This window comes from Marmota marmota, unplaced genomic scaffold (genome assembly GCF_001458135.2).
Source record: "Marmota marmota marmota unplaced genomic scaffold, marMar, whole genome shotgun sequence".
NCBI lineage: Eukaryota > Metazoa > Chordata > Mammalia > Rodentia > Sciuridae > Marmota > Marmota marmota.
Genome location: NW_026000080.1, coordinates 3,252,486 through 3,278,195, shown reverse-complemented (window position 1 = coordinate 3,278,195; position 25,710 = coordinate 3,252,486). Strand labels below are relative to the sequence as shown.

The 25,710-nt window shown below is 33.8% G+C and overlaps 1 protein-coding gene across 2 annotated transcripts in view; it reads right to left on the bottom strand.

Annotated features, from left to right (window-relative positions):
• The window catches only part of Col24a1 (collagen type XXIV alpha 1 chain), a 373,492-nt gene that overhangs the window by 56,297 nt on the left and 291,485 nt on the right, over positions 1-25,710 (bottom strand). For both annotated transcript variants that reach the window (XM_015504738.2, XM_048814986.1), the window contains 4 exons: positions 23,230-23,283; positions 23,068-23,121; positions 13,671-13,724; positions 12,416-12,523 (listed from right to left, as the gene is read on the bottom strand). In XM_015504738.2, coding sequence (XP_015360224.1) covers positions 12,416-12,523; positions 13,671-13,724; positions 23,068-23,121; positions 23,230-23,283 — 270 coding nt within the window. The remainder of the gene's footprint in view (positions 1-12,415; positions 12,524-13,670; positions 13,725-23,067; positions 23,122-23,229; positions 23,284-25,710) is intronic.

Here is a 25,710-nt window from a genome sequence, read left to right as displayed (position 1 = left end):
TGATTGCCCAGGCGGCCGGGTCGGAGGCGTCTCGCCTGTGCCCCCTACTCCAATTGGAGTGACGTGTCTACCACGCCGGCAGGCCGCTGGGCCTGTTCCTGTTATTTTATTTTGATGGATAAAAAAACACTGTAACACTTTCAACATCCTGATATATTAAGTATGCTTGTAAATTTTTTTCTACTTATTCTATGAAAATATTAAAAAGTAGCAAATGATGACTTATGATCTGATAGGTAATTGCTTCCTGATGGCAATACCAGATGCCATTCAACTTCATAGCTGGGAGGTATACTGCAGCAATATTTATATTACTGTAAGTCATGTCAGGTTTTTTTTTTTAAATCATGAAATTTCTGTAACTAGTTGTATATAAATGGATATGTGGCTGAGAATTTAAAAAAAGTAGTCCCCAATTAAGAGTAACTTAGCAAGTAGAGCTAAAATATGCTTCTTTTGTTGTTAATTAATTCACACTTAGACTCTTCCTTCCCTTGAAGAGATGCCTTCAACCTCTCTATATTCAAGGTCCTTCTGATGAATATTTAAATATAGTCAGGTTTCTCTCATTTAAAAATAATTGCCCACCTTAAGTTTATTCTTTAATTATTGTCTATTTTCTTCTCCAGAACTAAACTTCTCTATTGAGTGGCATGAATAACTTGATTTTTCTTATCATCCTTTCTCTCTTTAAGTGGTTCAATCCTATTAATGTCCTTAATTAATCAGATTTAGATGGCTCTTTTTTAAAGTCACTGGTGACCTACATGTACAAAAATACAGAAGTCATAACTTACTTTTTCTTTGTTTCAGTATTGGGGATTGAACCCAGGAGTATTCTACCACTGAGATACATTCCCAGCCCTTTTTATTTTGAGACAGTCTTGATGAATTGCAGAGGTTGGCCTTGAATTTGTAATTATCTTGCCTTAGCCTCCTGAGTAGCTGGAATTAGAGTTGTGTATCATTGTACCAACCCTTAACTTCATTTAATCAGATTTTTGTATTAGATTCTTTACTTGCAAACACCAGAAATCAACCCTGGATAACTGAAGCAGAGAAGACATAGAAGATGGGTGCAGTGGCACGGGCCTGTAATCCCACCAACTTGGGAGGCTGAGGCAGGAGGATCACAAGTTCAAAGTCAGCCTCGGCAATTTAGTGAAGGCCTAAGCAACTTAGTGAGACCCTGTCTCAAATTAAAATAAAAAATAAAAATAAAAAGGGCTAGGAATGTAGCTCAGTAGTAAAGTGCCCCAGGTTTAATCCTCAGTACAAAACAACAGAAAGAAATGGAAAAGACAATTAAAATTCTTCTAATCACAAATCAGAGATAAACCTAGAGAACCAGGTTTGAAATGTGTAGCACTAAAGGAAAGTTAAGAAGTTAGAATTTTCAAACTGCAACATGTACTTACTGTTCTGTTGCTAGACACTGGACACTGTTACTATAACACTGTCATCCACAGAATTGTGCACTGATATTACTATCATTGCCATAAGAATGGAATCTCCAGTGTCCCTGTTTCTATGTATAACTAACTCCCATTTAAAGTTTTAACAAGTAAAAAATTTTAGAAAACTAAAAATTGTACAAGTGGAAAAAATTTATAGAATGAAAATATAAAGTAAAGAAAATATTTTTTGTGCATCTGTACAATGTGTTTTAAGCATTATCACAAAAGGGTTAAAACGTTAAAAAAATAAAGTTTGTTAAAAAAGTTATCCTAACCTAAGGTTAACTTATTGAGGAAAGAGTATTTTAAAAACATTTTTAGTTTCAAATAGACGACAATATAATAATACTGGGTGACTTTAATATACCTCTTTCACCACTTCATGTATCATCCAAACACAAATTAAGTAAAGATTTTACAGAACTAAAAAATCCAATTAATAAAATGGCCCCAGCAGATATCTATAACATTTCATCCATCAACAATTGAATTACTTTCTTCTCAGTAGCACATGTAACATTTTCTAAAATAGACCATATTTTAAGCCACAAAGAAAATCTTAGAAAATAGAAAAAAATAGAGATAATACCTTGCATTCTACCAGATCATAATGGAATAAAATTAGAAATGATAAGATAAAAAGCAGAAACCAATCTAACACTTAGAGATTAAATAACACACTTTCAAAAGCTTAATGGATAGCAGAAGAAATCAGGGGAGAAATAAAAAAAATTCTTATAAGTAAATGAGAATAGTGATATGACAAAATCTCTGGGACAGTATGAAGGTAATTCTAAGAGGAAAGTTCATAGAATTGAGTTCATACATAAAAAGAATAGAAAGGCACCAAATATACAATCTAACATTACATCCTCAGGCCCTAGAAAAAGAACAAACCAATACGAAAATCAGTAGAAGAGAAGAAATACCTAAAATCAGAGATGAAATCAACTAAATAAATAATAAAAAAATACAAAAAAATCAATGAGACAAAGAATTGATTTTTTGAAAGGATAAACAATGTTGAGAAACCCTTAGCCAAATGAACCAAAATAAAGAGGGAAAAAAATTAGCAATATTCAAGATGTAAAAGGAAATACTGCCACAGACACTACTGAAATCCAGAGGATCATCACAAATTATTTTGAAAATTTATACTCCAATAAGCTAAAAAGATATTGAAAAATTCCTAGAGACAAATTGAATCTAATTGAACCATGAGGATATAGAAAACTTGAACAGATCAATATCAAATAATGAAACTGAAGCAGCTATCAAAAAACTTCTAAAAAATAAAGGTCCAGGACCAGGTGGATTCTCAGCCAAGTTATACTAGAACTTTAAAGAAGAACTAATACTAATACTCCTCAAATTATTTCATGAAATAGAAAAGGAGGGAACCTGCCAAACTTATCCTATGAGGCCAGTATCACACTGATACCAAAACCAGACAAAGTACATCAACATAAGAAAACTTCACGCTAATATCCTTGATGAACACAGATGCAAAAATTCTTAATAAAATACTGGCAATCTGCATGCAAAAACACCCTAAAAAGACAGTGCACCATGATCAAGTTGTTTTAATCCCAGGAATGCAAGGTTGGTGTATCACATGGAAATCAATAAAGATTTAAGGACAAGAATCACATGATTATCTCAACAGATGCAGACAAAGCATTTGACAAAGTATAGCACCCATTCATATTTAAAACACTAGAAAAAATAGGGACAGACAGAAATCACCTCAATATTGTAAGGGCTATACATCACAAACCCAAAGCCTACATTATACTGAATGGAGAAAAACTGAAAGCATTTTCTTCAAAAACAGGAACAAGACAAAGATGCCCACTTTCCCACTCCTATTCAATATAGTCCTTGAACTCTAGACAGAGCAATCAGACAAGAGAAGGAAATTAAAGGATACAAATAGGAAAAGAAGAACTCAAATTCTTTGCTGACAACATGATCCTATACTAAGCAGATTAAAAAAATGACCAGAAGACTTCTATAGTTCATAAATGAATTCAGCAAAATGGCAGGATACATGATCGACACTCATAAATCAATTGCATTCCTACACCCCAGTGATGAATATACTGAAAAAGAAATGAGGAAAACTATCCCATTCACAATAGCCTCAAAAACAAACAAACAAACAAACAAACAAACAAAGCACTTGGGAATTAATCTAACAAAAGGGATGAAGGACCTCTACAATAAAAACTACAGAACACTAAAGAAAGAAGTCCTTATAAGATGGAAAGTACTCCCCTGTGATTGGATAGGCAGAATTAATTTTGTCAGATTGGTTATATTACCAAAAGTGCTATACAGATTCAGTGTAATTCCCATCAAAATTCCAATGATAATCTTCACAAAATTTGAAAAAGCAGTTATGAAATTTGTTTGGAAAAATAAGAGAGCCAAAACAGCCCAAACAATCTTAAGTAAGAAAAGTGAAGCAGGAGGCATCACAATATTGGACCTCAAATTATACTACAGAGCTATAGTAACAAAAACAGAATTTTACTGGCACCAAAATAAGCATGAAGATCAATGGAATATAATAAAAGACACAGAGTCAAATCCACATGAATAGAGTTATCTGATACTATAAAAAGGTGCCAAAAATACATTGAAGAAAAGATAGCCTTTTAAAAATTTTTTTTATTAGTTGCTCAAAACAAAATGGTGCTGGGAAAATTAGAAATCTATATGTAGTAGAATGAAATTTAACCCCTATAACTCATCCTCCACAAAATTCAAAATGGATCAAAGACCTAGGAATTAGACCAGAAACCCTACAGCTGCTAGAAGAAAAAGTAGGCCCAAATTTTCATCATGTCGGCTTAGGAATCAAATTCCTCAATAAGACACCCAAAGCACAAGAAGTAAAATAAAAAATCAATAAGTGGGATGGCATCAAATTGAAGTTTTTTCATAGTAAAGGAAACTAATTAAGAGTAAGAATAGAGATTCTACTGCATGGGAAAAAATCTTTACTATCTGCTCCTCAGATAGGGTATTAATATCCAGAACATATAAAGAACTAAAAAAACTTCATATCAGAAAACTAAATAACCCAATTAGTAAATGGGAAAATAAACAGACACTTCTCAAGAAGAAATTGAAATGGTCAACAAATATATGAAAAAGTGTTCAATATCTCAAGCAATTAGGGAAATGCAAATTACAACCACATAGAAATTTCATCTCATTTTGGTAAGAATGGCAATTATTAAGAATACAAGTAACTGTAAATGTTGGTGCAGTTATGGGGAAAAAGGTATACTCATACATTGCTGTGGGACTGTAAATTAGTGCAACCACTCTGGAAAGCAGTATGGAGATTACTCAAAAAATTAGGAATGGAACCACCATGTGATCCAGCTATCTCACTCTTTGGTACATATCCAAAAGACTTAAAACATACTATGCCGCAGTCTGGCTGGGCACACAATCACGAGCCACCACACAGCTTGTAGATTCAAACAGCAACTCTTTATTCCCGAACTCACACCAGCTGTCTACAATCACGTTCTGGGGAAATCCACGTTCTCTGCCCAAATTCACATCCACTGGGCTTCTATCTCCCAAAAAATACTGTCTGAATCCCGTGAGAACTCAAGGGGAACTCAGGCAGCAGGATACGCCCTATTCCCAGCAGGAATAATCTTAAACCTTAAACCTGGAACCTAAACCGGGAACACCCTAAACCCGGATCCGCCCTGGTCCTTGAGCAAGATCACCTACATGCAATGTCACTGCAAAATGTCCTATTTCCACGAGTCCTTCCACTAAGCAACATGGGGTACGCTGGCAAGGAAATTGTCATACCTACTTGGCTAATGGCTATCAGCAATACTAGAGTGACACAGCCACATCAATGTTTATAGCAGTACAATTCACAATGACCAAGCTAGAGAACAAACCTAAGTGATCTTCACCAGATGAATGGATAAAGAAAACTGCATACATAAACATAATGGAGTGTTACTCAGCATAAAGAAGAATAACATTATGGCATTTTCCAATAAGTGGATGGAACTGGAGACAATCATGCTAAGTGAAATAAACCATTCCTCAAAGTCAAAGGTCGAATATTTTCTTTGATATGAGGAAACTAATCTAAAATAAGGGGGATGTGATTAAAAAAGAAGAAATATCAATTAGTAGATAAAGGAGGATTGAAGGAAAATTAGAAGTGATGGGATAGGGAAAGCAGTGGAATAAATATGACATAACTTTCCTATGTGTATATATATATCATATATCACAGTAAATCCCATCATGTATATGCACAATACAGTCATTAAAAAAAACCTATAAGTTAAAAGCAGAAAAATCAGTGAGTGGAGGTAGGTGAGCAGGGGGAGAGAAGAAGGGAAGGAAAAGAGAAGTACTGGGGACTGAATTAGAGCAAATTGTATTCCATGCTTTTATAATTATGTCAAAATGAATCCTAATGTTATGCTAACTTAAAAGAATCAATAAAATGAAAAGTCAAAACAAAAAACCACATTATTAGTGTAGTCAAAGTATATAATACTTATAAACTCTAAAGTAGTATAAAATAGTGTTCTAGTTCTTCACATCCCCTCACTACTCACTCATTGACCCAGAGCAACTTGCAGTACTGTAAGCTATGTTCATGATAAGTGCCCTATACTTGTGTACCTTTTTTTATGTTTTTTTTAAAAATTATTTTTTATTCTAATTTGTTATACATGACAGCAGAATGCACTTCAATTCATAGTACACATACAGAGCACAATTTTTCATTTTTCTGGTTGTACACTAAGTAGAGTTACACCATTTGTGTCTTCATACATGTATTTAGAGTAATGATGTCCATCTCATTCCACCATCTTTCTTACCCCCATGCTCCCTCCCTTCCCTTCCTTCTCCTTTGCCCTATCCAAAGTTCTTCCATTTCTCCTATGTTCCCCCCAACCCTCATTATGGATCAGCATCCACATGTCAGAGAAAACATTTTGCCTTTGTTTTTTGGGGATTGGTTTACTTCATTTAGCATGATATCCTCCAACTCCATCCATTTACCTGCAAATGCCATGGTTTTATTCTCTTTTTGTGCTGAGGAATATTCTATCATGTATGTGTATGTATGTGTGTGTGTGTGTGTGTATGTGTATGTGTGTGTATGTATGTATATGTATATATGTGTATGTATATGTATGTATGTATATATATATATATATATATATATATATATATATATANAATAGTCAAAATGACCATACCACCAAAATCACTATACAGATTTAATGCAATCCCAATCAAAATCCCAATGACATTCCTCATAGAAAAGAACAAGCAGTTATGAAATTCATCTGGAAAAATAGGAGATCCAGAATAGCTAAAGCAATCCTTAGAAAGAAGAGTGAAGAAGGTGTCATCACTCTACCAGACCTTAAACTATACTACAGAGCAAAAGTAACAAAAACAGTATGGTATTGGCACCAAAATAGACTTGTAGCCCCATGGTACAGAACAGAGGTCACAGAGACAAACACACATAAATAGTTTTCTCATACTAGATAAAGGTGCTGAAAATATATAGTGGAGAAAAGATAGCCTCTTCAACAGATGGTGCTGGGAAAACTGGAAATTCATTTGCAGCAAATGAAACTAAGCCCCAATCTCTCACCATGCACAAAACTCAACTCAAAGTGGATCAAGGACCTGGGAATTAGACCAGAAACCCTGTGCCTAATAGAAGAAACAGTAGGCCTAAATCTTCATCATTTCAGATTAGGCCCCGATTTCCTGAATGAGACTCCTATAGCACAAGAAATAAAATCAAGAATCAATAAATGGGATGAATTCAAACTGAAAAGCTTCTGTACTTTTTTTAAAACAAAATCTTTTATACTACAATTTACCATACATTTTCTACATTTAGATTTGTTTAGCTACATAGATATGCTTAGCTACCACTGTGTTACAACTGCCTACAGTACTCAGTATAATAACATGCTGTAGAAGTAAGTTTTTAACCTAGAAGCAAAGGCTATACCATATAACCTAGATATGTAGCAGGCTATACCATCTAGGTTTGTAATAAGTACTTTTTATGATGTTTGCATGATGATGAAACCGCCTAACAATGCTTTTCTCAGAATATATGCCTGACATTAAACAACATATGACTACATAATTCTTTTTTTTGTATATTGATCCTGCTTCTTGTAACCTTGTTAAAATTGCTATAGTACAAATGCAGTCATATATAAGTAATTGTGGCTGTGTTCCAATAAAATTAATAGACGGGTACTAAAATTCAAATTTCACACAGTTTTCATGTCACAAAACATTCTTCTTTTATTTTTTCTACCATTAAAAATTGTAAAGATATTCTTAGTTCAAAGGACATAAAAATAGGCTGATTTTGTTTACCAATGTAGTTGCTAACCATGGAGTGGACTGCTGCTAAAGGCCCACGCATAAATGTGAGTGTATAAATTAGTTGGTTGACTGTTATAAGGTTGCTTTTTGAGATGCAATCTCCCCGGTTCTCTACCCTGCTGTATGGTCTAGCAGGTTCCCTTACTGTCTAGTTGCTGGTTGGTGGCTTACCACAGAGGTGTGACGGGAATGAATTTCTTATATTCACAAGGCAGATATAGATGAAGACCCAATACACTATAAGGTTTGTAGAGTTTGCATGTTAATGTATCTTTATCTAACTACATGTTTCATGCTAGATAGAAGACTGGTAGAAAAACAGTAGAACTCCAAGGCAAGGAATTGGGACATTTGAGCAGACATGGATAAAACTAAGAATGCTGAACCTTCAGTCTCCCTTAATCTTCCTTGCTTGTGAAGGCAGCCCTTATTGAAGCACCTGGGAGCACCATTAATAATCTGATTAACTGGAAGTTTGAAGCCTAGACTCAATTGTGGCCTATAGTCAATAAAACTGAAATGCTACATCTTTCCAAGTATAGTGTATGGAAAGGGATCCTAAGGCTCAGAAGAATAGAAATGTGGAAATGACTATATTATATGTAATCTGATCTATCTCTATATTTAGTAGGAAACTTCTGGTTCTTATGGGTACAAATTTAACTTAAATTCCCATGCTGTCAACAGATTAATGCTGTCAATTCTCAGACTTATGCCTGTTCCTAGACCAAACTTCCTTGAGGGGAAGACAAGCTTTGAGAAAGAAACATGCAATATGATCAAAGGTATATAGTATGACTTCTTGTGCAAACTTTCTTCATTCAGAGGACCTGTGTTCATTTACTAGGTCACTGAGAACTGGGGAAAGAGAAATTTCCAGCCTTTCTGGGGCTGTTAGATAGTAGTTATATGATCATCTCTGGTTATAGTGGAAACTTATACCGTTTTCTTATTTTTTGAATTAAAAAAATGTGATAAAATACATATAAAAATTTATCATTTTAAGCATTTTTATGTGCATAGTTCAGTGGCAAAATGTATATTCATATTCACATTGATGTACAATCATCACTACCATTCCATTTCTAGAATTACTTATTTTCCCAAACCAAAACTCTTTACCCTTTAAATAATAACCCTTTCTGAAAGCCCACAATCCTATTATGTGACTATAAATTTAATTTCTCTAGGTACCTCAAATGGAATCATACAATAAGCTAGACCTTTTGTGTCTAGCTTATTTCACTTTGTGTGGTGTCTTAAGGTTAATTCTTATGGTAGCATATGTTAAAAATACCCTTTTAGGGGTAGGGGTAGGAATGGAATTAAGTGGTAGAGTACTTGCCTGGCATGTGTGAGGCCCTGGGTTTGATCTCTATTACTTTAAAAAATTAAAATTAAACAAAACCCCCCCAAAACAAAATTTCCTTTTTAAAGTTGAATAATATTCCATTGTATAACTTATTCATTCCACTGTTGATGAACTTCTAATTTTTTTAACATTTTGATTATTTGAATAATACTGTTAAAATATTGATATAAAATTATCTTTTTATGATAGATATGTTAATTTCCTTCACTATCATAATCTATTACTTATATGTATCACATGTCATCATTTGTATACTTTAAATATTCACAATCAAATTTATTTTTAAAAATATTTTAAGTCACTGATTTCAATTCTTTTAAATATATACCCAACAGTGGAATTGCTAGATAATATAGTAACTCTATGTTTAAGTTTTGAGAGATTGCCTTATTGTCTTTTACTGTGTTACACATTTTTACATTACCAGTAACAATGCTTTAGGGTTCAAATTTCTCCACATCCTCACCAACACTTGTTATTTTCTTTTCTTGGATCTTCAACTTGATTCTGTAAACAACCCGGTTTCCAGCCTATAATTTGTTGTCAACTTAAATTAGAGTCGATTTTTATTTGCAACCAAAGAGGCCTGGCTGATATCCAGAGTTGGAATTGTTGTTTTTTTAAAATATTTTTTTCAGTTGTCAATAGATCTTATTTTATTTATTTATATGTGGTGCTGAGAATCGAACCCAGTGACTCACAAGTGCCAGGCACGCCCACTGAGCAAACACCTCAGCCCAGGAATTGGGTTTTAAAATGAAAAAAAATCTCATATCTGACATTAAATTCCCTTATCCTTATCTGTTCTAGCTAGCCAGTATTTTGATTTTATACATGAGCCTTCACCCACACAAACAATAAAACTAGTGAGGGAAATTCAAGGAAAAAGGCAGAGAATAGCATTGAAGACAATCAGCATCTGATTTGCATTAATTTAGTATTTTCTATAATGATTTTCTCTTATCCACTAATTTACTATACTTTAAGTATTTCCCCACTATTGAAGAAGGATGTACAGTCCCATAGAAAATGTCTACTTTCTTGCTAGAAACTAACAGCAGATAATAGTTGCTACTCTGTATTTTTTTGTAAGAGAAAACGACTCATAATTTTACAATGCAAACTGATGTTTTTGTTCTAAAGAACTGCCCTTCCTTCAGGTACCACATAATGACAGAAACAAATTGTCACACACACACACAAAAAAAAAACTATTAAATAATCTGACAAAAAAATAAATCATTACTTTGATGTGTCATTAGTGTTTTGACTAATATTTCATATAATGAATATATGAAATTCTGACTAAATATATGTATGTAAGATAATGATTTCTACTATCCACTTCTGGGGTGAATATCTGAATTAGTAATACTTTAGCTAGAGTATAAATTATTTCCTATTACTATTAACAAATAAGCTAACTGATGACCAACTTAATAAATTAACAAAGTAATTAAATAAATTTATTTGAATTTATCACTTATCTCTACGATTAAGCAAGAAACATGACATATTTTCAAATGTGGTTTTTCTTGTTTGGATTCTCAAAATCTTATTCAAAGCAATATGAAAAGATTCATGGTAAAATTTCCCAGGAAAATATAATCTACTAAAAATATAAACTCTCAGACCAACCCAAAGGGTTTTGTTGTTGTATTTTTAAAATTATAATTTCATTGTAAGACTATCATAAGGTGAGCCTGAAGAGTGGCATGAAGACCAGGATCTCAAATGAAAGTCCTCTTTAACTAGATAGATGCTACTGGCAGAAGCTTATAGAATATCTAATTTAATTAACTTCATCCTGGTTACCAAAATTATCTAGGCTATAACCTGATGCTCTGACATATTTCCTCTAAGACAAACAGAACCGTGTTAAGATTTCTTTAAAATATTAGACTTTTCAGATAGAATCTGAGTAGACATTTATTGGTGAAATAACTAAATTGATTAGATCACAGTTTCATTGTTTTTTGTTCTTGTTTTTAAACAGGTGAGATAACCATACTAAAAGAAGAATATTACTTTGGCTTGAGTTTAGTACACCACCATGTAAAATTTGAATAAACTAGGATTTGTTGTTTAAGAACAGAAACCAATATATAACTATATCCAAACATTGGGAATGTAAAAGGATAAATTTTACTGAGTTCTTGAATGTATATAGTTAATTCTTCTAATGTTTCAAGTGAAAACAAAACCTGGGATTAAAAAACAAAATCTGGGTGGGAGGGAATGGAAGGGAAAAGGGGAATTGCACGGAAGATGGAAGGAGACCCTCATTGTTATACAATCATACATGATGATGTGAGGGGGAAGAAAAAAAAAAAGAGAAATGTGTCACAATAGATTGGGTCGAGAGAGGTGAGGGGAGGGGAGGGGAGGGAGTGAGGGATGGGAAGGGCAGCAGAATACAATAGACACTAGTATTGCTGTGTGTATATACGTGGCTGTATAACCAATGTGATCCTGCAATCTGTACATGTGGAAAAATGAGAATTCATACCCCATTTGAATCAAATGTATGATATGTCAAGATCATTGTATTGTCATAAGCAACTAATAAAAAATCTGGATTATGTTATCAATCGGGAAGAGGAAAAATGGCTAAGTGAAGATGGTTTTAAAATTTCTGATTCAAATAAATAAGGCAGAAATTTACATAAAAACAAGTGTGAATCCATATAATTATTTCACCCCTAGATGAACACTGAGAAAATATTTGCAACAGTTCTTGAAAATATCAGGGCTGTAAAAGTAAAGGGAAAATGATTTTTGGCAAAACTCACCTGGAGTTACTGCCAAGACGTAAATGTTCCAAAGGTGGCTTAGCACATTTGATGAACTCAAAGCATAGCCACGTTGTGTAGCCCTAAAATTTATTTTCTTTATAGTTCTTTATAAAAGAAGTTTTATACACATAAAAATGTATAAATTATTATTATGAGTAATTAGATCTAAAATAACCAAGATAATATATCCATTGGCATTCCTGGGAATCATAAATATAATTCCAAAATAACTATTAAAGAAATGATTGGCTTAATCTGAGCCAATGCCAATGCCAAGAAAGGGCCCAAATATCTATGGTCTAGCAAGGAGACACTTATGCATAAACAGTCAAGAACAAAGAGATATTCACACTACTTACAGGAAGTCCTTGTTTTCCTGGTAGCCCAACTTTTCCAGGGTTTCCTGAAATGCCATCTGCTCCATGGTATCCTCGCATTCCTTTTGGCCCAGGAAGGCCTGGAAATCCCTTGATAATTAAAACATTACTTGTATTATAAAGAGATTCAGGACAGATGTTTCAATGACAAATACTTTTGTACTTATTAGGTTTGGGGTATAAGTTTACACTTGTATACCTTGTGCCAGAACAATTTTTTTTCTGTTTTCTGGATTTCTTAATGATTTACAATTTGGATTCAATAGATAGCTGTCTTTAAAAGTTCCCTAAACAAAACAAAACAAAACAAAAAAAACCCAAGGTAATCAGCAATTTTTGTATGACCTTCTGAGCCTTAGTGTAATTCTCTGATATTTCTCATCCTGCCAGTCCATGCTTTATCTAGCTGTCAAGAAAAGGTCAGCTATGTGTACTTGTCAGCTTAGGATGTAGGCTGTCAGTCACCATCTGCAAAACCTTCCACTGTTATTTTCTCAAGGAACAAATTATGGCTGTCTTTGTTGCTCTTTAAATCAGATAATTACATGACTGAAGAAAGGTCTGAACATTTTGTTTCTACTCTTGGACAACTGTGTTTTCTGTAGGCATCTCTAATTTGAATGTGTTTATAATTTATCCTCATCTTCTCTACTTTTTTTGAACCAAGTAGGTAACACAAAGTAGGCAGCTTGGAGACAACAGCAGGAGGTCTTTGCTAATAAACTAGTCATCTCACATTTGCCTGGCCAGAGGAGGAAACTGATGCTAAGGTTAAAATTGATTTTTGTTCTGTGATTAAAAAAAAATCAGAAAAAAAAAATCCAAAGATTTTTTTTTTTGTTATATTTACCAGGAGAATGAGATGCCAACTTCTCCAGTTAAAACCTAGCTCAGATCTTTTTAATTATGCTTGAAGATCTCTGATCTTTGTTATAATTCATTTATTCATGATTTTAAGTTCCCTGTTTTTCTAGTAGTTCACCATGATGCAGGAGAAGGCTACATAACACAGGAAAAGAACATTCCTCATTTGCAGAGATTTATATTTAAACAGCAAGTATGGTTTTGAGTTAGTGGTCATATTTTGTTCCCTGTGTGTTCCAGCATGGGTTTAAATTTTTTTCCAAGACAATTTGATTTATCCAACATGACATAAATGGCTCCAAACTTTTCTGCTTGCTAAAGTTGTCAATTTTATTTTAAAAAACAGGAAAGATAAAAGAGGCCTGTTACTTACAGGAATGCCACGTTTCCCAGAAGGACCGGGAGCTCCTTTTCTCCCCTTAGGACCCTAAAAATGGGAAGCACAATTGTCAATTGATGGTAATAAACTTACTTAAAGTGAAGCCACAGAAAAGAACGCTGAGACCTGGATGCTACATCAAGTACTGCTACTAAATTGTACATTACTCAAATTTCTGCTTACCTTCCCTGGGAGCTAGTTTCTTCATCTGAAAATGAGTGAATTTGATCATACCACCTATGAATTTTCTTTTAGCCACAAATTCTATGAACTTAAAAACTAAAATCACAGTTAATAACGGAGGAACTTAAATCATAATTTTACAAGTAAAAGTCCCCACTTCCAGGCAGAGCCTTTATTCCCTTTTGAAAAAAGCTAAATTCAGTAATCATTTCTGAAGTATCATGTTTCATGGACTCTATTATGTGCTAGGCATGCAAAGGCAAACTTCCTGATAATAAGGCATTTATGCTGTAGTGAGGGGCATGAACCAATAGCCTAAAATGTACTTCTCTGGAAGCCCAAAGAACATACTTGCAAATCAAGGAACAGATATCTGTTTCCCATGGAACTGTTTGTTTTTCCATGTGTGAGCTGTTTTAAATCATAATTGATTCAGCAGTAACTGGTCTGCCAGGATAGTTAGGAACTTTGCCCTTGCAAATCATTCCATTGTTCTGATGATATCCCAGAATTATTTTAAGAAGAAAAATATGGAAAAGAGTGATCCAGTATACAAAAAGAAAAAGAATTATTGTCATTACTAGATACACTTCTCAGAAATCATCAAAAGTTCTCACAAACAGGATAATTCTACCTGGGATGTTAAGTTTATAAAAGTAAAAGAAAAATTGTGCCAAAGAGTCAACTTAACAATTATAGGCACACATAAAGAAAACCAATTTAGATGTTATATTTTCTGAAAATGAGTTTCGACATTTTAGAAGAAACAGTATATATCATCACAAAGGAAAACAGCTTTTTCCATATGAAATTAAAAACCCAGCTTTTAAAAAATTTGATAATGAGGAGATATATCCATCAAGTATTCTACTTTCAGCCTTGAAAATTTTTATTTGCCTTAAAAATCAGTAATGCAATCTTTCTAAGGGTAGGGAAACCAGAAAATGGGTTACTGGTGACCTAGGTTTAGTTGAAGTATATAGGATTTCTGGAAAATATGGTACTTAGAGTTAAATATGTCTTTCAGAAAACAATAAAGAAATAAAATAAGCAAATACTTTTAAAATATTGAAAAAGTTCTTATTTCAGTCACATTTAATGGTACTAATGATGGTAATCTTTAAATATGTTAACCAGCGTGTTTTTCCTTCACAGCATTTCTCTTTATGCAAACAGATAAATATGTCCTAGACTTGATTTTCAAAATAGAATTGTGCTTGGATGATGAATTTTCAAAATGGTCCAGTGAAATCCACAGTTTGGGTAGTAGTTTGATAAAAATATAATTTCAGTTTCAAACTGAGCTTTTAAAATACAAAAGCCTAATTCTTAAATATTAATAGTCTACCTTTTAGTGTCAAAAAAAGGGTTATAAAGAACTCAAGTCATAAAATTCATGCCATAAGTAATAGACTAAGAATAATTATAAAAATATAAGAATTTTTCCTTTGTAAGAGAATATAAAAATATTCAAATTTGAAAAAGGGAAAAAGAGAAACAGAAGAGAACTAAGACTGTTAGACACTGACAGGGACCCTGAGCAGAACCCTTTGTTCCATCCTGCCCTCAAGCCTTGGGGTAGATAGAGACAATAATACTTGTAGATTATTTTGGGGGTCTGGGCACAAAGATGATACCCAGGGCTACTAAAGTCCTTATTGAGAATTCCACATATAGTGCACTAATAGTGACACATATAGTGTCAGCAACACATTTCTTCATGAGATGAGTAAAACAGAGGAATATCTCTCTGAGATCCCCAAACACCTAACATTATGGAAGGAGCAACAGAATGTTATTTCCTTGTGGCCAAGAATAGAAGGGTGTGGCTCTGAGAGCCCTATCTGAGGAGGCCTTGCTTTATACTAAGATGAAAAATAGCTGTGCATGCAGACATGGGTCAGAGAACTTCTGCCAGGAGGGTCAGGGTAGCTGCCAACACAATGGGATAAGGGCAATTAGGGGTCAAAAGGGATGATGTACATTTCAGTGGATGCTACTGTGAATGGATGATAACAGAAGATTAAAGTTACCTCTCACACCTTTTCCCTACCATTTCAACTCTGAATGTTACTACAAACTTGAGAAGAAAGTAAACGGGGATATTCCAAATCAAATGCTACATATTTGAGTAGGTAGAGTTAATAGCAGTTGACTGATTTGATTTCTACTAGTCAGGTTTCTGCTATCAGGTAGGAGGAACACTCAGAACAGATGTTAAGTTCCATTATAAAGAATACAAAGGAAATTATCCTTTTAGTATATCACAGATATATGCATCTTATTACAAACATTCAAATAATAAAATGAAGATAAAAAATTCACATATTATTACAAATCAATTACATTTTTGCAGGATCCTTATGTTGGAGATAATTTCAGAAGAGTTAAATATTGTGCTCTGAAATCTACATCTGTGGGCCAATCATCATTAAAAAAACAATGCTATTCAGACTTGGAGCAGCTTATAATAGAATAATGCTAAAGGAACACTGTAAATATGAGAAATATTTTAAAAGTGTGTTTTGCTAATGATAGCAAGGCAATTATGGCAAAATCTATCCATAAACACTAGGAGTATTTAACCCATAACAAGACTATGGTCTCAGCTGTTCCATTCAGGAAGAGTGCCTTATTACAACTGTTACCATAACAAACAGAAAGTAGGATGGCAAGAAACACCAGTCTTACAATGGAGGGTTAAGTACATATAGATCAATAAAATATAAAACACTGTTACTGTGATGGGCTTAATGTCTGGTGCCCTGCAAATTCACGTGTTGAAATCCTAACCCTAATGGCACAGTCTAATGGTATTAGAATGTTAGACCTTTGGGAGGTGATGAGGTCTTGAGATTAGAATCCTAGTAAAAGGGATTTGCATCCTTATAAAAGGGACTTCAGAGAGCTCTTTAGACTTCTTTCTACCATGCAATGATATGATCAAGAGTTGGCCTCCCAACTATGAGGAATGCCATTGGGATTTTGATCGGAATTGCATTAAATCTGTATAGTGCTTTTGGTAGTATGGTAATTTTTACAATATTAATTCTGCCTATCCAAGAACAACATAGAACTTTCAATATTCTAAGGTCTTCTTTAATTTCTTTCTTTAGCATCCTGTAGTTTTAATTGTAGAGGTCTTTCACCTCTTCCATTAAGTTGATTCCTAGGTATTATTATTATTATTTTAGGTATTGTAAATGGGGTAGTTTTCCTCATTTCCCTTTCAGAGTACTTGTCACTGATGTGTCATTGAAATGCCTTTGATTTATGGGTGTTGTTTTTATATCTTGCTACTTTGCTGAATTCATTTACTAGCTATTAAAATTTTCTGGTGGAATTTTTTGGGTCTTCTAGTTATAGAATCATATCATCTGTAAATAGTGCTAATTTGAGTTCTTCTTTTCCTGTCCATATCCCTTTAATTTCTTTCATCAGTCTAATTGCTCTGGCCAGTGTTTCAAGAACTATGTTATATAGAAGTGATGAAAGAAGGTATCCTGTCTTGTTTCAGTTTTTAGGAGAAATGCTTTCAATTTTTCTCCATTTAAAATGTATTGGCTTGGGGTCTAGCATAGATAGCTTTCACAGTGTTCAGGTATGTTCCTGTTATACCTAGTTTTTCTAGTGTTTTGAACATAAAGGGGTGCTGTATTTTGTCAAATGCTTTTTCTACATCTATTGAGGTGATCTTATGATTCTTTTTTTATTTTTTATTTTTATTTTATTTTTATTTTTTTATTTATTTATTTTTATTGTGGGTTGTTCAAAACATTACAAATTTCTTGACATATCATATTCCACACTTTGATTCAAGTGGGTTATGAACTCCCACCTTCACCCCATATGATTCTTATCTTTAAGTCTATTGATGTGATGAATTACATTTACTGATTTCCATATGTTGAACCAACCTTGCATCCCTGGGATGTACCCCAGTTGATCATGGTGAACTATCTTTCTGATATGTTTTTGTATTCAATTTTCCAGAATTTTATTGAGAGTTTTTGCATCTATGTTCATTAGAGATATTGGTCTAAAGTTTTCTTTCTTTGATGTGTCTTTGCCTGTTTTTGGAATCGGGTGATACTGGCCTCATAGAATGGGTTTGGAAGTGCTCCCTCTTTTTCTATTTCACAAAATAATTTGAGAAGTATTGGTGTTAGTTATTCGTTAAAGGTCTTGTAGAATTCAGCTGTGTATACATCCAGTCCTGGGCTTATCTTTATTGGTAGGCTTCTGATGGCATCTTCGATTTCATCGTTTGAAATTGATCTGTTTAAATTCTGTATATCATCCTGATTCAATTTAGGCAAATCATATGACTCTAGAAAATTTTTGATGCCTTCGATATTTTGTATTTTATTGGAGTACAAGTTTTCAAAATAATTTCTAATTAATCTTCTGTATTTCTGTAATCTGTTGTGATATTTCCTATTTTATCACATATGTGATTTGAGTTTTCTCTTTCTCTTCATTAGCATGGCTAAGAGTTTGTCAATTTTATTTATTTTTTCAAAGAACCAACATTTGGGGGGTAAATTTTTTCAATTGCTTTTTTTGTTTCAATTTGATTTCAGTTCTGATTTTAATTATTTCCTGTCTTCTACTAATTTTGGTGTTGGTTTATTCTTCTTTTTCTAGGGCTTTGAGATATAATGTTAGGTCGTTTATTTGTTGACTTCTTCTTCTTTTAAGGAATGAACTCCATATAATTAACTTTCCTCTTAGAACTACATGCATAGTGACCCAGAGATTTCGGTATGTTGCATCAGTGTTTTCATTTACTTCTAAAAATTTTTAAGTCTCCTCTTTCATGTTTTTTGCACTCCATTGTTCATTCAGTAGCATATTATTTAATCTCCAGGTGTTGAAGTAGCTTTTATTTTTATTTTATCATTGTTTTCTAGTTTCATTCCATTATGATTTGATAGAATGCAGAGTAATATCTCTACTTTTCGTATTTGCTAAGGGTTGCTTTGTGGCATAATGTATAGTCTATTTCAGAGAAGGATCCTTGTGCTGCTGAGAATGTGTATTTGCTCCTTGAAGGATGATATATTCTACATGTCAGTTAAGTCTAGGTTATTGATTGTATTATTGAGTTCTATATTTCCTTTGTTCAGTTTTGTTTAGAAGATCTATCAAGTGGTGAAAGAGGTATATTAAATCACCCAGAACTAATGTATTGTGGTCTACTTGACTCTTGAACTTGAGAAGAGTTTGTCTGATGAACACAGATGCTCCATAGTTTGGGGCATATATATTTATAATTGTTTTGTTTTGTTGATGTACGGTTCTTTTGAGTAGTATAAAATGTCCTTCTTTATCCTTTTTTTGATTAAGTTTAGCTTCAAACTAAACTTATTTGATATGAGGATGGAAACCTCTGCTTGCTTCTGCAGTCCATGTGAATGGTATGATTTTTCCCAACCTTTCACCCTCAGTCTGTGGATGACTTTTCCTATGAGATGAGTCTCTTGGAGGCAGCATATTGTTGAGTCTTCTTCTTCTTCTTCTTTTTTTTTAATCCAACCTGCTATATGTCTTTTGATTGGTGAGTTTAGGCCATTAACAGTCAGGGATATTATTGAGACGTGATTTGTATTCCTAGTCATTTTTGTTTATTTTTGGTATTTAACTTCACTTGGCTTCTTCTTTGATTGGTTTTCCCCTTAGTGTAAAACCTCTCTTTGCTGATTTTCATCAGTTTTTCATTTCCTCTTTGTGGAATATTTTACCAAAGATGTTCTGTAATGCAGGCTTTCTAGTTGTAAATTCTTTTAACTTTTGTTTATCATGGAAGGTATTTATTTCATCATCAAATATAAAGCTTACTTTTTCTGGATATAAGATTCTTGATTGGCATCCATTTTCTTTCAGAGCTTGTTGTTGTTGTTCCAGGATCTCATGGCTTTGACTGTCTGGGTTGAATAATCTGCTGAAATACAAATTGGTCTTCCCCTATATGTGATCTGATTTCTCTCTCTTGCAGCCTTTAAGATTCTATCCTTCTTCTTTATGTTTGGCATTTTCATTATAATGTACCTTGGTGTATATCTGTTGTAATTTTGTATATTTGGTGTCCTGTAAACCTCTTGTATTTGATTTTCCAATTCATTCTTCATGCTTGGGAAATTTTCCTATATTATCTCATTGAAGAGATTGTGCATTCCTTTGTTTTGAAACATTGTGCCTTCCTCTACCCTAATTAACTCTTGATGCTATCCCATAATTCTTGGATGTTCTGTTCTTAGTTTCTTTCTATTTTCACTGTGTAGTCAACTTTATTTTCTAGATTGTATACTTTGTCTTCATTATCTGATATTCTTTCCTCCAAGTTATCTAGTCTGTTGGTGATGCTTTCTATTGAGTTTTTTATTTGGTTTATTGTTTCCTTCATTTCAAGGATTTCTGTCTTTTTTTTAAGAGTCTCTACCTCTTTCTTGAAGTAATATTTTGCTACCTGTATTTGCTCTCTTATCTCTTTGTTGAAGCGATCAATTTTTGCCTATATTTGTTCATTGAGGTCATTCTTTAATTCACAGATCTTTTCAATTATGAACATTCTGAACTCCTTCTCTGACATTTCATTAACTTTGCTGTTCATGGGTTCTGTTATTGTAGTATCCTAGTTTGTTTGGGGTACTTTCCTCCCTTGTTTTTGTCTAAGTGTCTTCCTCTCTTGCAGTGTGGATCTGAGACATTATAGTTTCTACTCTATAATCCTGTAGTACCTGTGCAGATTATCTGTACCTCACCTTGATGTTGGGCTTCCAGACTCTGCAGGTATCCCTAGATATATGCTACTGCAACTAAAGGGTGACAGCAACAGTGGAGATATATTGAGATAGCATGGAGGTGTCTCAAGATGGATGCAACATCTTTCAGAGATGGGGCTGAAAGGGTGGACCTTACACTGTCTTTGGAATGCCTGCTTTGAGATGCAGTTGATTTTAGACCCTGTCTGTTGTCGAAAGATAGAGGCTACTGTGTGGGGAAGGCTATGGTGATGTCTGCAGTGTCCCAAGATGGAAGTGGGTTAGGCCTGGACTCCCAGGTGTGTATGGGGGGGTGAACTCATGGCCCTGGGTCCTGTGCTGTGGCCTGAGGTCCAGTGGATGTCTGCCAGTGGCGGGATGAACTCAGGCCTACCTGGGCCTCGGTCCTATGCAGGTTGGTTTAAGAGCATTTTTAATGTGCCCTTGGGCTGTATGGCAGCATTGCCCAGCTCCAGCACCCAGGAAGAGTTGATCATGCAGACTAGAGAAGCAGTTGTTTAGGAAGAGAATTTGATTTTCATTGGCACAATTTTAAAAGATACTAATACGAATCAGAGAATTTCTTCTTCATAACATGTCAAAAAGGAAAAGGAAAACATTACATATATCAAAGTATTAATTATAAGTAGACATTTTAGGATCAAACTATAGAGAGTACCTGCATTCTTATGCACCTATTGCAAATATAAGGGAGTGACATAACAGAAGTAGCAGTGTTCTAGTTTTAGTTTTTTTCTATGACTTTTTCCATTTTGGAATTTTAAAACTCTAAATAAATATTGCCACAGTCTTCTTTTTCTGATTTTTTTCTTATTCAGGCTTGCCTTTAGTGGGATACTTTTATTAAATATTTATTAATTCTCACTTATTAAGGAGCTGGACAGGAAGTTACTGGTTAGATGCCAAGGCTATTCTGAAAGGTTTCTAGGTCTGTGAACACCTATTCAATATATCTGATTGAATCCCATTTTATTACTTTCTCCTATAAGTGGGAAACACAAGTCTAAGTGAAGACTGCTTAACAAATCCGAAGAAACATGATGAAGAAAATAAAGAAAATTTATTATTTTAAATTTATTCTCACCTAATTTATTATTAAATTAGAGTGCATTTTCTTAAGAATTTAATTTTAAAGCAATTGCATATGAAGTCAGAACGCCACGAAAATCAAGGAGCAATGAATTGATGGTGCCAATGAAAAAGCCAGTTGTTACAAAATGTTTAGGCAATGTCTGTGGGGCACAGGGAAAGGGAGGCTAAATTCAGTTTAAGTAATGGATTTTTAATTTGTTTTATTACAAATAAAATTGTCTTACGGGAAAAATCTTTTGAATCAATTTTGTATTTGTGTTATATAATCAAACTATTATTTAACTCTTACCTTTTGATAAAGATTGATTGGCCAGATTTTAGTCAGCCTCCTGAACCTTCTCCCAGGCCCCCCTCTATTCACTTTCTTATAAAATTCTGTTTTCGTGGGGCTGGGGTTGTGGCTCAGCGGTAGAGCACATGCCTTGCATGTGTGAGGCACTGGGTTTGATCCTCAGCACCACATAAAAATAAATAAATAAAATAAAGGTATTGTGTGCATCTACAAATATATATATATACACACACACATATACACACACAAATACATACATACACATACATACACACATATAAAATTCAATTTTCGCAAAGAAACCTGCTGGTTAATTTAGCAAGGTCCCCTTCCCACCCTCAATATCTGATCACCCTTGATACATAATCCGGTGTCATTTTTCACCGTCTTGCAGATGTTGTCTGATCATGCTAGTCTGTCTTCAGCAAGAATGCTATTAGGTTGGTTTAGCCAGAATCCCCCTTCTCATAATGTTTCCTCTTAGTAATTTTCCATTCACTGACCTCTCACCTTGTTGTTTGGCTATAAATTCCTACTTGTTAGTGGTGTATTCAGAATTGAGCCCAGTCTGTGTACCCCATTGCAAGATCCCATTACAGTGGCCCCAATACCCAAAGTGAAAGTTCTGAATAAAGTCTTCATTATAATGATTTCACAAGTATTACTGAATAATTTTTTTCTTTAAAATCTCTAAAACAACTAAATAGGTTTGACTGATATTTTTTCACTCTACAATGCAGGTATTTCTGTTTGAAACCTCCAAAAGACTATGAATTTGGGACAACTTTAGGCAATTTTCGTAGAGCTAGAGTAGGTTGCTAGTAAAAATAAATTGAGTAACAGTCAAAACATATAAATCAATAATCATGTTTAGTACAATTATCAATATATACCCTATTAAAGGCATATAGTTATCCCAGATCAGGAGAGATGAATGATTATTTTAATTATAATTAACAGGAAATCCTTGTGCTCCTGCTTTCTAAAGCTAACAATAAATAATAAGTGTTGCAAACCATCTTAAGCAATTTCAACTTACTTCAGATCCTCTCTCTCCTTTTGGTCCTTGTTCACCTTGTTCACCTGGCTCACCCTTTAATGGGAACCAAAACAGAAATTATATATAAAGCAGAGGTAATAAGTTATTTTGATGTTAATTTTTTAAAATGTCAGAATTACAAAGAATGCCTTCAAAACATACTGGGGACCCTTGTTGTCCTGTGGCACCTCTTAGTCCTGGTAAACCCACATGACCCTAGGAATAGAGAAGAATATATTATCAGAGTAAATTGAGACATGTAACTTAGAGAAGAGGGTACTATTAATTTAAAATGGCAGTGAAATGTTGCAAACTCAATTAAATATCATAGAGATTATAATTCTTGAAAATGAGGTAGAACATAATAGGTGCTAGATATTATGATGAATATGATATATTATAATGAACAAGTATAGAGTTCTTTCTGTTTTTTTTTTTTTTTGAGTTAATGTTATCAGTTGAATGATGGCCTCCCCAAAAGATGCCTATGTCCCATATGTGGGATTATACATGTGGGCCTTACATCCACTAATGAGTAGGCTTGTAATAGATACAGAAGAAGGTAGATGACAAGGGAAAAGGCCTGGAGAAGACAAAGAAAGAGATTGGAATGATGCAGCCATGAGAGTGCTGACAGCTACCCACAGCTGCAATAGGCAGGGAGGATTCTCTCCTAGGTCCTCTAGAGGGAGTGTGCCCTACCCACTTCAATTTTGGATTCCTGCTCTCTAGAATTGAAAGAAAAGATTCTGCTGTTTGAAACCATCCATTTTGTGGTAATTTGTTACAGCAGCCCCAGGAAACTAATATGACCATTCCTGGATATCCTAGGGGGATTGGTTCCAGGATACAAAATCTGAGAATGCTCAAATTCCTGATGTAAGGTTTAGTTTTTGTATATAACTTGTGAACATCCTCCCACCTACTTTAAATCATATCTAGAGTATTTGTACCTTATAAGACAATGTAAATACCTCATAAATAGTTATCATACTGTATTTTTAAGGGAATAATCACAGGGAAAAAAGTCTGTATTTGTTCAGTACAGATGCAATTTTTTAAAAAATGATATTTTCAATCTGTGGTTGGTTGACATTGTAAAAGTAGAGGGCTAAATGTATAGACAATACCTATTCTCCCTGTGGAAGTTCATATTGGTCTCCATTTTTACATACTAGATTCATAGCCATTTGAACAGTAGAGTTAATGGGATGAAGACTGGAAGCAGATACTGCATGCAATAGAAATATCAAATGACTCTGAAATTCAGCAATCTGTCATCACTCTAGGTTTCCTAAGAAGAAATGCTGACCTACCACATTTCCCTTTATAAACTAGCAACAACCAAGGGACATGTCAAATTAAAGTTATGAATGAAGAATTTGCAGGAAATATCTTTTGTCCCCTTCTCTATTGTCTTCTTCACTAAGATTCCTTTCTTCCTATTTTTATTTTCTGTATGTTACAGAAAGAGTGCCTTAGACAGTTATGAGTTTCATATTCTCTGGGCTACAAGAAAAGGTTGCATACACGGGATAACAATATTCTCACATAAAGGTCAATGCAAATTTTTTTGTTTGCATAAAGTAAGGCAATTAAATTTTAAATTTCAACTTCCTGATAAAGAAAATGAATCTTGTTTAAGAAAGTGAACAGTGGCAAGAGATAAATGCTAGTTTGGAAAGCTTTCTATATATTATATGGCCACACTAAAGAGAAACCATTACTGCACATGACTCTCAGCAGTAACACATGAGTAAAGTCAGTAACAGCATCAGGACAATCAAGAGGGTACATGATACAAGTGAATATGACTTCTTGTGGGTGACTTATCAAATAGGCATTGGGTGAGAAGTGGCATAAAACACTGCAGTTTCAACATGAAGTGAGAATGTGCACATGAGTAAGCCACAGAAATCCAAACTATCATAGCTAATTATGACTTTTCTACTATATTTGTCTGTAGTAGAAATGAGACCTTTTCAGAATAATCTCAGAATAGCCAGTTGGCTCTCTTGGCTTTGTGAAGTCTAAACAAATCTCACCAAAAACAATTTAACTATCTAAGAGCTTTGCCGTAACTATTCTCATCCATCCTAATAAAAATTGACAATAACCATTTTTATGTTATGGTCAAAATTAACTGTATAAAATCATGCAAAAGAGTTTATGGGAAATGGTGACTTTTGTCTAATCATGTTAGTGGTAGGATGAGTTATACTGTCAAGGGAAACTTAGAATTTTATAATGAAACTGATGATAAGTTCCATCTTGAAGGATGAGTGTTTTGGGCAGTGATGTGAGGACATTCTGGGAGAGAGCATGGAAAATAGATTCATGTTACAGAACAAATTAAGTAGAGAATGGATTTGAGAAGGCTAAGACTGGGGACAGAGAATATAGTAAGAAAGCTACTGAAATAATTCAGTCAAAAAATGAATTGAGAAAACGAGTTTAATAATGACAATTACAGTTTGTCAATTTAGTCTGGCTAATCTAATTTTGCATTTCAGAAATGACCACAGAAATTTTATCTTGAGAAAGGGATGTGATATATCAATTAACCTATCAATTTATTATTAAGACTATTATACACAGGGTTCAAAACTAGATGCTGTATAGGAAAGGCATCCTATCCAAACT